This window comes from Diabrotica virgifera, chromosome 5 (genome assembly GCF_917563875.1).
Source record: "Diabrotica virgifera virgifera chromosome 5, PGI_DIABVI_V3a".
Classification (NCBI taxonomy): domain Eukaryota; kingdom Metazoa; phylum Arthropoda; class Insecta; order Coleoptera; family Chrysomelidae; genus Diabrotica; species Diabrotica virgifera.
The window spans coordinates 252,094,975-252,108,741 of NC_065447.1; the positions used below are offsets into that span (position 1 = coordinate 252,094,975).

The following is a 13,767-nucleotide window of genomic DNA, read 5'->3' on the forward strand; positions in this document are numbered from 1 at the left end:
AAAAGGTGGGTCGCCAGACATAAAAGGTTGGGAACCACTGCACTAGTATAAAAAAGTACTTTTTAATAATACCACGGTTGTTTAAAATGGTATATATAGTAGTCCAGGGCGCATCTGTTTTGAGATGGACGTTGAAAGGTGACTCAAATTTTTTTGCAGAAATTGCTTGAACTCAAATAATAATATTTGAGTTATCCTCCCACTCAAAATGGTTCGGAACATTGTTTAAATAATCAAAATGTCAAAATATGAAGGAAAAATTCGATTTTTTTATTGGTTTTTTGATTATAACTTTAAAACTGTTCATTTCTGAGAAAAGTTGTACTGACATAAAAGTTGCGTAATTAAGTTTACTACAATATAGAATTGGTTAAAAATTTAAAAAATAGTCACCCTTGTTGCAAAATAGCAATAATTGCGAAAAAAAACATACAAAAACAAGTATTCGCATTTTACGTTTTTCAACCATTTATGCTACACTTAGGGCCTTCATATTTTACCCAGAAAAACTTTATGACATAGTAAAACAACACTGTAAATTTCATTAAGATCAGTTAAATAGATTTTGCAAAATAAATTTTGCAATCCAGCTTTCGCAAAAAAAAATTAATTTTTTTTTTAAATGTTGCAGGACTGAAAATAAAGCAGATAGTAAGTTGAATTTTTTTTTTTTGGTTATAGAAGTGTACTGTACCTTTCATTTGCAATTTGCAAAATTAAAATCGATTAATTACCACGGCGTCAGGAAATTTTTTAAATAAACATTTATTTTTGGTGCTACGCGCAGGACAGCGGTGTTCGATTCACACAAATTGATTTCCACGAAAATTTCTTCCAATCTTTGTCTAATATATTATGATATTATTTTCTTACTCTATATTTTGTTGTATTTTAATTCCACAAAAATCAAACTAATTTTATTATTATTTGTGAAATATTGTTTAAACAATTGCATATGTTTAAAAATAATAAACTTTTATTCTCTTAAGTTAAAATATATGAACAAAGAAAGTTTTTGCTAAAAAAATGTTATTTCAAAGGATAGAGTATGTGTTTTTATTTTGCAATAAACAAATTTATTTATTTATATCTAAATGTAATAAAAATTAATATGTATCGATCATTATCGAAGGTCATTGGAATGCCCAATCAGAGCAAACTATCCGCTGTCCTGCGCGTAGCACCAATAATTAATGTTTATTTAAAAAAATTCCTGACGCCGTGGTAGTTAATCTATTTTAGTTTTGAAAATTGAAAATGAAAGGTACAGTACACTTCTATAAGCAAAAAAATTGAACTTGCTATCTGGTTTATTTTCAGTCCTTTAACATTTTGAAAAAATGAATTTTTTTGCGAAAGCTGGATTGCAAAATTTATTTTGCAAAATCTATTGAACCGATCTTAATGAAATTTACAATATTGTTTTACTGTATCATAAAGTTTTTTTGTGTGAAACATGAAGGTCCTAAGTGTAGCATAAATGATTGAAAAGCGTAAAATGCGAAGTCTTGTTTTTGTATGGTTTTTCTGCAATTATTGCTATTTTGCAACAAGAGTGACTATTTTTTAAATTATTAACCAATTCTATATTGTAGAAAATTTAATTAAGCAAATTTTATGTCAGTACAACTTTTGTCGAAAATGAATACTTTTAAAGTTATAATCAAAAAACGAAGAAAAAAATCTTTTTGAGAGGGAGGATAACTCAAATATTATTATTTGAGTTATTTTCAAGCAATTTCTGCAAAAAAATTTGAGTCACCTCTCAACGTCCAAATGTATTAATATTTTTACAGATGCGCCCTGGTGTATAGGTAATAATTAACTTATAAAATATGAATTTTAAGTATATCAACTTTTAATTATTTATTAAAAAAAGATATGCAACAGTCGTGTTCGAACTAGGGAGCTCTCGATCTGCAGTCTAATGCCACTGACCCACCATCAATTTGTAGATATCGATTTATTAACGTACTTTAAAATATCATTGCATTAGTCACATTTTTAAAATAGTTTGAAATAAAAAAGATCGATTTATCCATACAGGGTGATTGATTAGTGGGATAAAGCTCCGTAGATCCGCTATAGTAATAGATAGCAATAAAAGTTAATAACAAAAATTGTAGCCAACTTTGATTACAGATTGATAATCAGTAATCGTAAATTGTCAGTTTTAGACAATTCAGTCATGGCTTGCCTAAAATTTGGATAGATTAGACCCTTAATTAATAATTTGCTCTGAAAAATGAAAATATCTCGAAAACTAATAAATTTAGACATAAGGAAAGGTTATATAAAAATTAAAGTACGGTAATGGAACTTTTCGATAGTGATATAAAACACAGGGTGTTTCATTTAAAATTACTGAGAAAATAATGTACTTGCGTTTTGACTCACCCTCTATTCAATATAAATAAAATTAGAAATATCGATCATTTATGAAAATTTTGACAATAAATAAAAAAATATGGCATCAATAAACCATTGCCGTTGTGCTTATTTTTATTTGTACAGGGAGTTAAACTTGTTACGATTTTCATATAAAATTGGTTATAACTTTGTAAATACCCTGTATAACATAACACACCTTTATATTTTTGTAATGGAGAAGTTAAGAAGATTTCGAATATAAAATAAAATACGGGTTGTTCCATTAAAAAAAACATAACTTTGATCTGTCACTATGTTATCGAACACCCTGTAACATTCTAACTAATTTTGTAATGTGAAGTTCAAAGTTGGCTACAATTTTTGTTAATAACTTTTATCGCTATCCATTACTATAACGGATCTACGGAGCTTTACCCCACTAATCAATCACCCTGTATAATAGCAGTTAAATATTGCATTGTTAGCTAGTTCTAAGCTATTCTGAAAATTTCAGGTACCTAGGTAGCCTAGAACTATTTTTTAAAATGGATTACAAAATTTGCGGAGACCGTGACAACAACCAAGCCAAGCAAGTATATAAAAACGTTTTAAAAATAAATAATGTTTAGTCATTTTTCATTGTTGCAACACAAATACATCTTCTAATGGCGCTACAACCCTTTGTGAGTCTTGGCCTGCTTAACAATGTTCTTCCATTCTACCCTGTTAGATAATACTTTCCTTCACCACTGCCTGATGTTCATGGTTTTAAAATCTTTCTTTATATTGTCTATCTTTTATGGCGCCTTCCACTTGTTCTATTTCCTATTGGGGCTTCCATCTCTGGATTACTTTTACAGCTTGATTATCTAACATTATTTCTAAGAGACAAAGCCAGTTTAGTCTTTGTGACTACAAATCTAACAATATCTGCTCTCTGCATTAGTTCATCAAGCTCGTAGTTCATTTTAATTCTCTATGAACCATCGCTGCAATGGGTTGGTCCAAATATTTTTCTTAGTATTTTGCACCCACATATTCTCAGTTCATTTTCATCAGAGAGGGTCCATATTTCACATCCACATGTGACCACTGGTCTAATTACTGTTTTGTAGATTCTAAGCTTAGACTCAAGATTTAGTAACTTACTTTTCATTAAGTCTTTGTATGCTTAAGATCACTTATTACCACTAAGAATCCGAGCTTGTATTTCTTGACTGGTGTTGTTGTCATTTATTATTGAGCCTAGGTAGGGAAAAGATTTGTAAGTATGGTTGTCTACCTTCAAATTTTCATGTTGATTCGACTTAAATGTGCACAAATACAATATACATCTACAAATAAAATACAAATATTATTAACTAAACTTTTATTTTAGTAATCTTGATTACAACTGTTCATAAAACATCCTGACTCAATTACTAAATTTTCATCTGTTCCATCATCTCCTACTTCTTCTGAATCAAAATACTTTTCCTCTTCATCATTATCTATTTCGTGCATATCATCATATGAGGTGTCATTGTCAACTTTGTCATAATTGAAGTCTTCATCTTTTCCATCTAAAAACGATTCGTACATAGTTGTCACAAATTCGTCTTTCAGCAATTTTCTTTCTTCCAGTGTAATAAACGTAGATTTTTGTGTAATATTTGGTGTCTTGAAGGTATTTTTACTGCCTTCAAACTCACCCCAATGCGAGGTTGATGGCCGTGAAGCAGAAATGTCTGATTCTTCTTCGTCTGAGTCATCTTCTTCCTCCATTTGGTTGTTTTCTATCTCTTCTTCGTGTTGTCTAACTGCTTCAGCATTATCTCTATCTATACCTACAAAATAAAGTATATTACAATGACCAATAACAGAATATATTATTAGTACAGTCATTGAAGCTTTTAAGCTCAGAAATTTTTTTACTATAAACCGATTTACATGAAATTTTGAAATTAGGCTTATCCTACCCTTAAATTCAAAAGTGATATTGACCCGAACTCCGTTTTCACCCTGGGGGTGGTTGCCACCCCTTTTCGGTGGTGGATTTTTTTTTTTAAAATAACCTCAGATGTCGATAGAAGACCTAATTTTAAGTAAAAACTGTTGTATAAAGTTTTTTCAAAAACCCAATACTTTTTAAGTTATTGGCAATTGAAAATTCGGAATTTTCTCATGATTTTCAACAGTTTTTGAAGTTATACTTCTTTACCGGCGATATGAGGGTGAATTTTTATATGTTAAAACCTATGATCCCGGCGCATGCGCATTATAACTTTGTTCTGATTGGATGTTCAAATGAAATGTCAAAAATTATTCAATATGGCGGCTGTGGCACAGCTGTAGTTAGATTATTTATGGTTGTTGCGTTTTAAAATTTGTGTGAAAAGAAACAACAAACAAAAGTTAGTTAATAGTTATACTGCCTTTTTAAATAGTTTTCATATACCTATATTTTTGGACTTTTGGCCTATTTTGGACAAGGAAAACTCATTCTAATTTGGTAAGTAGTTTTTATTATAATCATATTGTAATTATACATTTGGATTAGGTTGAAATACAGTAGAGCGTCGATTATCCGAACTAATTGGGGGACATAGGTGTTCGGAAAACCGATTTGTTCGGATAATCGAACTACAATATATTGATACATATTTATAGTCATACATATTTATCCACAAGTGAATAAAAGCCAAATTTATATACCTACATATTTATTTATATCTTGATAATGACAACTAGCAACTAAACAAAAAAGTGCAGTCTTTGCAACAACATAATTATTTTTGGATACAATATTGAAAAAAATTGAAGATATTTTAAGCGTCAATTACTAACGCTTGCTCGGTATTCGAGTGCGGGACGCGGGAGTCGATAGTTCGAATAAGCGGTCGTTCGGTTGATCGACGTTCGGATAATCGACGCTCTACTGTACATTTATTTTCTCAAGAATGGGGATTTTAGAGAGAAATCCCAAATTAGGTCCGATTTTTATTTTTAAATTATGATTTTTTGGCGTAGATTTATTTATCTAGTAGGTATGCTTTGATTTACATACTTAATTTGATTACCAACAAAAGTTCTACCAATCTTCATCTAATATATTGTTTTCTTACTGTTTTGTTATATTTTAATATCTTCTTCAACAAAATTTAAACTACATAATTTAATTATATTCAAAACAACTGTCAAACAGTAAAACGTTCAGTTACCCTATTTTTCCACATGACAAATAATGTGGAATTGGACGAGTGAGTCTAGGCTTCGATTACGAATCAAAGCGCCCCGAAATTCACGGGTTCGATTCCCGATGCAAGTTTTTATTTTTTTATGCATTTTATGATTGTAAGTATATTTGTTATATATTTTTTTTTTCAGAAAATGCGTATTTAAAATTTTTGCCAACAATTATTATCGTTAAGAAATCATTTTTTCTTTGTAGCATTTTTCAATGTGTTTGTGTGCGTTTTATTCTTTTATTTTTTTAAATTTTTGGTATTGTCTTAAAAATCACATAATATGTAGTAGAAGTATAACTTCTTACGTGCGTACAAAGTACACACACTCTTTTTTTGTAAATATCTCCAAAAATATGAATTTTAACGATAATATTATACTGAACAAAATTGTAGTAGGTAAAAAAATTAACAAATTGGTTTTTTAAAAAGTGTTCGAAGTGCAATATTAAGCGAGATATTGAAGATCAAAGCCGTTTTTTATTTTGTGTGAAATTTAATCGATGCATTCAATGCATCTAGCGGAGAGCGAATAAATTTTATGCATGCTATTGAGAAAGGATTTTATAGTGCTTCAAAGAAGCTTTAAATTGAGCACTATTAAAAGTCTTTTGTAGGTAAAATGAGTGAGCTATATTGAAAAAAAGAGGAACATCTAATGGTTTTTTTTTAAATCAATGGATTTCATAAGAAGTGTCATTTCCACCAAAATTAAAATTAATTGTATTCGTCTAGAATCAACTTTAATATAAAGAGTTTGACGGATTCTAGCAGTTTCGCTACTTTGGAACACATATTTTTTAAAAAAATCACGATTTTATGAAAAAAAAAATTTTCGAATTGAAAAAAAACCACCTTTTCATATCTCAAAAATAATGAAAGATACGTAAAAATGTGCAATAATAAAAAAATAGGTATTTTTTGACAAAAATTTTGATTTGTTTGTTTTTCCTATCACACAAAAATTGACAAAAATGTGATTGATTAAAGAGCGCGCGGTAGCGCAATCAGTCTCTCTCGAGCCCTTTGACCCTTCACCGTTTCAAAATAAAAGGTTTTTAGCTACATATTATAATGAAAAAAGTTGTAGGAATGATGTTGATTCTAGACGGAATACGATTAATTTTTATTTTGGTGGAAATGGCACTTATAAAATCCATTGATTAAAAAAAAACCATTAGATGTTCCTCTTTTTTTCATTACAGCTCACTCATTTTACGTACAAAAGACTTTTAACAGTGCTCATTTTACAGCTTATTTTAAGCACTATAAAATCCTTTCTCATTAGAATGCATAAAATTTATTCGCTCTCCGCTAGATGCATTGAATGCATCGATTAAATTTCACAACAAATAAAAAACGGCTTTGATCTTCAATATCTCGCTTAATATTGCACTTAGAACACTCTTTAGAAAACCAAATTGTTCATTTTTTTACCTGCTACAATTTTGTTCAGAATAACAAGGGCGGATCCAGGACCGATTTTCGGGAGGGGCCATAAACTTTTTTTGGGGAGGAGTACCAGAAGTACGGGGGTAATTTTTAAAAATTAGGGTTACAATGGTGAGTTTTAAGTCACTTTTCACAGACTTTGAGAAGTGCCTTAAAACTCACCATTCTTGCCATAGTACCGATTCCTACACATTTCTTCGGATCCAAGTGCAGTTCTTTCAACAAGTTTAATACAAGTAATACAACAAGTTTATATTTTTTCCAATGCTTCTCCTGCCAGGCCTTGTTCTTTCCCTCTTTCTTGATTTTTACTAATTATTTTTAGGTTCTCATAAGCGTCAATAAATTTGACAAAGTCTTCACGAATGTTGTTATTGTGTATGTATCCCAAATTTAGAGAAAGCTTTTCCACGTGGGATACATCAGTCATTTCGTCAAATATTATTTGTTCAATTATTTCTGTTATTAATTGATTTTGACTGCTGCTACTAATGCATGTTGCTCAGGAAGATGCTGTGGATAGGTATAATTTAAGAGTCTTATCTCCTGATGCAATTTTAAACCTTAACACGATCGGATTTTGCCTTAGTACCACAGCAATTCCCCTCATTCCTAGGTCCAGCATCTTCGTTCAGAAGCATAAGGCCATCATCACGATGGTCTCTTAGAGGAATATTTTGTCGACCTAAGAACACTATATAAACTATGGACCCTACTATTGGTCGTAGTCTTTCTTTATTTTTTGTTTCTGTTTAGACCTCTGAGAGTCTATCTGGTTAATGACTGGCTTTTGATGGTTGCTATAACTTTTTAGAAAATCCAGCTCAACCTGAACGCACTCCTTGTAGTATGATGTTTTTTCATGGGTTTATATGACTCCGTCTTTGCTCATGAGTTTGGCGAAAGATGTTAAAGGTTTCGTGACAAGGCTTTGGGCTCTCATCCCGTTATTGTGATCATATTTTTCATTAGAAAAATGAAACGCAATATTTTGTAAAACAGTTTCTTTTGACTGTGCAAAACTACCAACCAACTCCTTTGTTCTAAGTGCTAGTGACCCAAGTAACGCTTCACTTCTTTTTTATTCTTTGTGTGTATAGAATTTGGAAATTTATACGATTTTTATGGCTGTCAAGATTCTTCTAACAATTGGCACTCTGTAAAATTATCAACATTTTGATTTATAAAAAACCCAAAAGTCATTCTTGAAGCTTCTCCGTTACTTCTTTTTTTCAATTCTAGTCCAGAAAACGTATATTTATCCCCTGTTTTGTACATACACAGTCGGAAAAATGAAAGAATACCCATGAATGATCACATCAAACACTTATTTTGTATTTGATGTCTTTTTCTATAACAAACGTTTGTTATTTATACAAAAGGACAGAAAATACAAAATAAGTGATTGATGTGATCGTTCATGGGTATTCTTTCATTTTTCCGACTGTATATGTGTTTGACATTAAAAACATTTGAACTGGAAATATTTAAATTTATATTATTCTAAATTTTCGGAGGGGGCCATGGCCCCCTCCCTGGATCCGCCCTTGCAGAATAATATTATCGTTAAAATGCATATTTTTGGAGATATTTGCAAAAAACTGTTGAAAATCGTGAGAAAATTCCGAAATTTCAATTGCCAATAACTTGAAAAGTATTCGGTTTTTGAAAAAACTTTATATTTTTTTTGCTTAAAATTAGGTCTTCCATCAATATCTGAGGTTATTTTGAAAAAAAAAATTTCCATCGCCGAAAAGGGGTGACAACCACCCCAGGGTGAAAACGGAGTTCGGGTCAATATCACTTTTGAAGTTAAGGGTAAGATAAGCCTAATTCCAAAATCTCATGTAAATCGGTTCATAGTAAAAAATTTCGGAGGTAAAAACCTATTTTACGCTTCAATGACTGCATTATACAGGGTGTTTCATTGGGAAACGGAAATACTTTAATGGTGAATAGAGGTCACTGAGCCGGTTCTAGATATAGTACATGTTTTGCCCTTCCGACTTTTATAACCGAGTTACAGGGTGTTTTATCGATTTTGCCCATTTCTTTCTTAAGCCATAACTTTAGAACCGCCCTGTATATTTTTTTGATATTTGGTACACATATGTCTCATTCAAAGCCCAAACGACCGACATACTAACCATAAGAAAAATCCAGGTCCGGATTAACAAAAAATTATAAAGTAATTGTGATCTTAAAACAACACCCTGTATATTGAAATTTTGAAAATCTGTTTGCATATTTGAAATGAGCACAAAAAAGTAAGTTTAATGGTTCGCTTAAATTTTTCGGCCAGACAATTTTATGACTTTCATTTTGAAATTATATTGAATTTTTTAAGAACTTTGACATTAAAAAGCAGATATTATTAACTTTTAGTTATAAATTATTAAAGTTAATGAATAAATACTAATTTTAAAAATAATCAATACTTATTTACCACATTGGAACGACCCAATTACTAATGACAAGAAAAATCCAGGTCCGGATTAAGAAAAAAATATAAAGTAATTGTGACCTTGAAACAGCACCCTGTATATTGAAATTTTGAAAATTTGTTTGTGTATTATAAAAGAGCAAAAAAACTGCGTTAAAAGGTGCATGTCAAATTTTTGCGCAGATAATTTAATTACGGCAATTTTGAAATCATATTGATTAATTCTGTCAAGGTCACAAGAAGCTACCAGAAAAATTAAGAACAATCCTAATGTAATTAGAAAATCGGTTCGAAATATTTTAAAACGAGCAAGGAAATGCATCGAAGAAAATGGCGGACATTTTGAGCAACTGTTGCAGTTCAAATATTTTTAATTTATGTTAAATTGTTGAATTGTAACGAATTTTTGTTTTATTAGATATAGCAGTTTCTTTAATTCTTTACTAAATCATTAAAATATCCCAATTCTCGCAATTCTAATTTTTAATGATGTGCGTATAGCTACAAATCCAGAGAATCTATGAAGCCAGCGTAGTAAATAAGTATTAAGTATTTTTTAAATTATTGATTCATTAACATTAAATTATTATTAAAAGTTAACAATACCTGGTTTTTAATCTCAGAGTTCTTTAAAATTTCAATATAATTTCAAAATTGATGTAATTAAATCAACGGCGAAAAAATTAAAATAAGCCTTTAATCACAGTTTTTCATGCTCTTTTAAAATGCGAAGACAAATTTTTAAAATTTCAATATACAGGGTGTTGGTTCAAGGTCACAATTACTTTGTATTTTTTTCTTAATCCGGACCGGGATTTTTCTTGTCATTAGTAATTGGGTCGTTCCAATGTGGTAAATAAGTATGGATTATTTTTAAATTGAGTATTTATTCATTAACTTTAATAATTTATAACTAAAAGTTAATAATATCTGCTTTTTAATGTCAAAGTTCTTAAAAAATTCAATATAATTTCAAAATTAAAGTCATAAAATTGTCTGGCCGAAAAATTGAAGCGAACCATTAAACTTACTTTTTTGTGCTCTTTTCAAATATGCAAACAGATTTTCAAAATTTCAATATACAGGGTGTTGTTTTAAGGTCACAATTACTTTATAATTTTTTGTTAATCCGGACCTGGATTTTTCTTATGGTTAGTATGTCGGTCGTTTGGATTTTGAATGAGACATATGTGTACCAAATATCAAAAAAATATACAAAGTGGTTCTAAAGTTATGGCTTAGGAAATAAATGGGCAAAATCGATAAAACACCCTGTAACTCGGTTATAAAAGTCGGAAAGGCAAAAAATGTACTATATCTAGAACCGGCTCGGTGACCTCTATTCACCATTAAAGTATTTCCGTTTCCCAATGAAACACCCTGTATAATCAACTGTTTTCAATGGGAAATATATTATGTTACGAACCTTCCATTAATATTTTAACAAAACTTGTTTCACTATTCATCTCATATTTATCTCTTTCTTTTTTCTCTGCTGCAGATAGATATTGTCCAATTAGCTGATTGTATAATAGTGGATTTCTTTTCATCATTTCAAGCTCGGAAAAATATGAGCTATCTTGGATCATCTGCATCATTGCTTGGTATCTAAAAAATAATTCGTATTGAGAAAATTAAACATGATCAACAGAAATTTAAAAGTATATAGAGACACCCACACTAGGAATAACACATAGAGAACTAACTAATAGACACCACTATGGCTCAGGTGTAGAAGAAGGAGGCTGGATGCTGTAGAAGAAGATATAAGAACAATGGATGTTAAAGACTGGAAAGTTCAGTACCATAGTTCAGCAAGGACAGGAAGAAATGGAGAGAAGAAGAGCCACAACAGCAAGATGTAAATGACATAGAGGAATAATCCCCCTCACAAGAATAGGATTTTGAACATCAATGCATTAGCTATAATGGACCGAGAGCTAGCAACGTTGGAAAAAAATTATTTTAAGACAACTGGTTCTTTAATATATTATTCCCTATGCTTTCTCGAACACTGTACCGGCCATCTGGCTACTGATACAGGTTGCATTCATTACTGTGCAGCACACTTGTACAGGTAAATATATCAAATTTAAAATTATTGTAAGATGAAAACATTTTTTGTCATTACTTTTTAAACATTATTAGAAATATGAACTATAATTACCAGACATTTCTGTGGTTTAAAAAGTAATGCCAAAAAATGTTTCGTCCTAAAATGATTTAAATTCAATATACATGGTGATTGATGAGTGTGATAAATCTCAGTAGATCTGCTATAGTAATAGATAGCAGTAAAAGTTAATAACAAATATTGTAGCCAACTTTCAGCGTTACATTACGAAATTAGTTAGAATGTTACAGGGTGTTTGATAACATAGTAGCAGACCAAACTTATGTTTTTTTAAATGGAACACCCTATATTTTATTTTATATTCGAAATTCTCTTAACTTCCCCATCACCAAAATATAAAGATTTGTTATGTTATATAGGGCTTTTACAAAGTTATAACCAATTTTTTATGAAAATCTTAACAAGTTCAGCTCCCTGTATAAATAAAAATAAGCACAACAGCAATGGTTTATTGGTGCTGTATTTTTTTGTTGATTGTGAAAATTTTTAAGAATTGTTGATATTGCTAATTTTCCTAATATCGAATACAGGGTGAGTCAAAACGCAAGTACATTCTTTTCTCAGAAATTTTAAATGGAACACCCTGTACTTTATATCACCATTGAAAAGTATCATTACCATACTTTAATTTTTGTATAATATCCCTATGCCTAAATTTGTTAGTTTTCGAGATATTTTCATTTTTCAGAGCAAGTTATTAATTAAGGTGTTCTATTTAAAATTACTGAGAAAATAATGTACTTGCGTTCTGACTCATCCTGTATTCGACATAAAGAAAAGTAGCAATATCAACCATTTTTATAAATTTTGACAATCAACAAAAAAATATGGCACCAATAAACCATTGCTGTTGTGCTTATTTTTATTTATACAGGGAGCTGAACTTATTACGATTTTCGTAGAACATTGGTTATAACTTTGTAAATACCCTGTATAACATAACAAACCTTCATATTTTTGTGATGGGGAAGTTAAGAACATTTCGAATAAAAAATAAAATATCGGGTGTTCAATTTAAAAAAACAAAAGTTTGGTCTGCCACTATGTTATCGAACACCCTGTAACTAATTTTGTAATGTGAAGCTCAAAGTTGGCTACAATTTTTGTTATTAATTTTTATTGCTATCTGGTATCTATTACTATAGCAGATCTACTAAGCTTTCTCACACTAATCAATCACCTTGATTTTGTATTTACCTGTACAGGTGTGCTGCGCAGTAATGAACGCAACCTATATCAGCAGCCAGATCTCTGGTACAGTGTTGGAGGAAGCATAGGGAACAATATATGAAAGAATCAGCTGTCTTAAAATACTTTCTCGAAAACGTTGCTAGCTCTAAGATCATAATCACTAGGCATTGTAACACAACACTTTCACTGCCACCTGATGCCAAAAGGCGTTTTTCATTTGTGGCCACCTATGCCTCTGGGCGTTCATAACCTGTGTAATTAAATAGGGATCTTTTCATATTGGCACCATGCACAAGTGACTGAATATAAGGTGGCAGCAAATGTGTCAATGAATGAATTAGGAAATGGTTAACGTATCTGTAAACAATTGAAATAAATTAACAATACCTTCTATTTTTCACAACTACATTTTGCGTATGCCCTTGTGAACTCTTCATTAGATCATTTACAAGTATATTTATTTCCTCATTGTTAGATTCTTCTTTTAAAAGTTCTTTGAAAGAATGCAGTTCTGGATGCTTTAAATATTTACCAAATTTTATTAGAAACTGTAGCCTATTTTCATTATATAGTTTTAGACCAATTTCAAATTTTTCTTCCAGAGTTAGGTCCTTTTCCCATTTTTGTTGACTTTTGAAGCAAATTTCATTGTTTTTTGCTAGGGATTTAATAATTTTATCCCGTTCAACGTCCTCTTCAATAATTTGTAATGTTTCTGATTCCTTTTCGACTGTCATACTTAAACTTAAATAAAAAAAATATTTGGTTTATAAAAAATGTATTTTGATTTCACTTTTTGGTTTTATTATTTTGACAAGTGTCAGTGTCAAAGGTGTCAAGTCAAACAAACATTACCGATGCGAAGTTAGATAATGATTAAAGGTATGAATCGGATGACGTACAATAAATATGAGTCTGTTACTAGTAACGTTACTAGTAACACTTATTAAAAT

General features: G+C 30.4%; 1 protein-coding gene across 1 annotated transcript; it reads right to left on the reverse strand.

Annotated features, from left to right (window-relative positions):
• Nucleotides 1–3,724: 3,724 nt before the first annotated feature.
• LOC114339835 (coiled-coil domain-containing protein 97) lies at nucleotides 3,725–13,673 on the reverse strand. Its single transcript, XM_028290523.2, has 3 exons — nucleotides 13,202–13,673; nucleotides 10,916–11,097; nucleotides 3,725–4,196 (listed from the first exon to the last, which is right to left on the reverse strand). The coding sequence occupies exons 1-3, from the start codon at nucleotides 13,549–13,551 to the stop codon at nucleotides 3,745–3,747; spliced, it is 984 nt and encodes a 327-aa protein (XP_028146324.1). The 5' UTR covers nucleotides 13,552–13,673; the 3' UTR covers nucleotides 3,725–3,744.
• Between the last annotated feature and the right edge of the window lie 94 nt (nucleotides 13,674–13,767).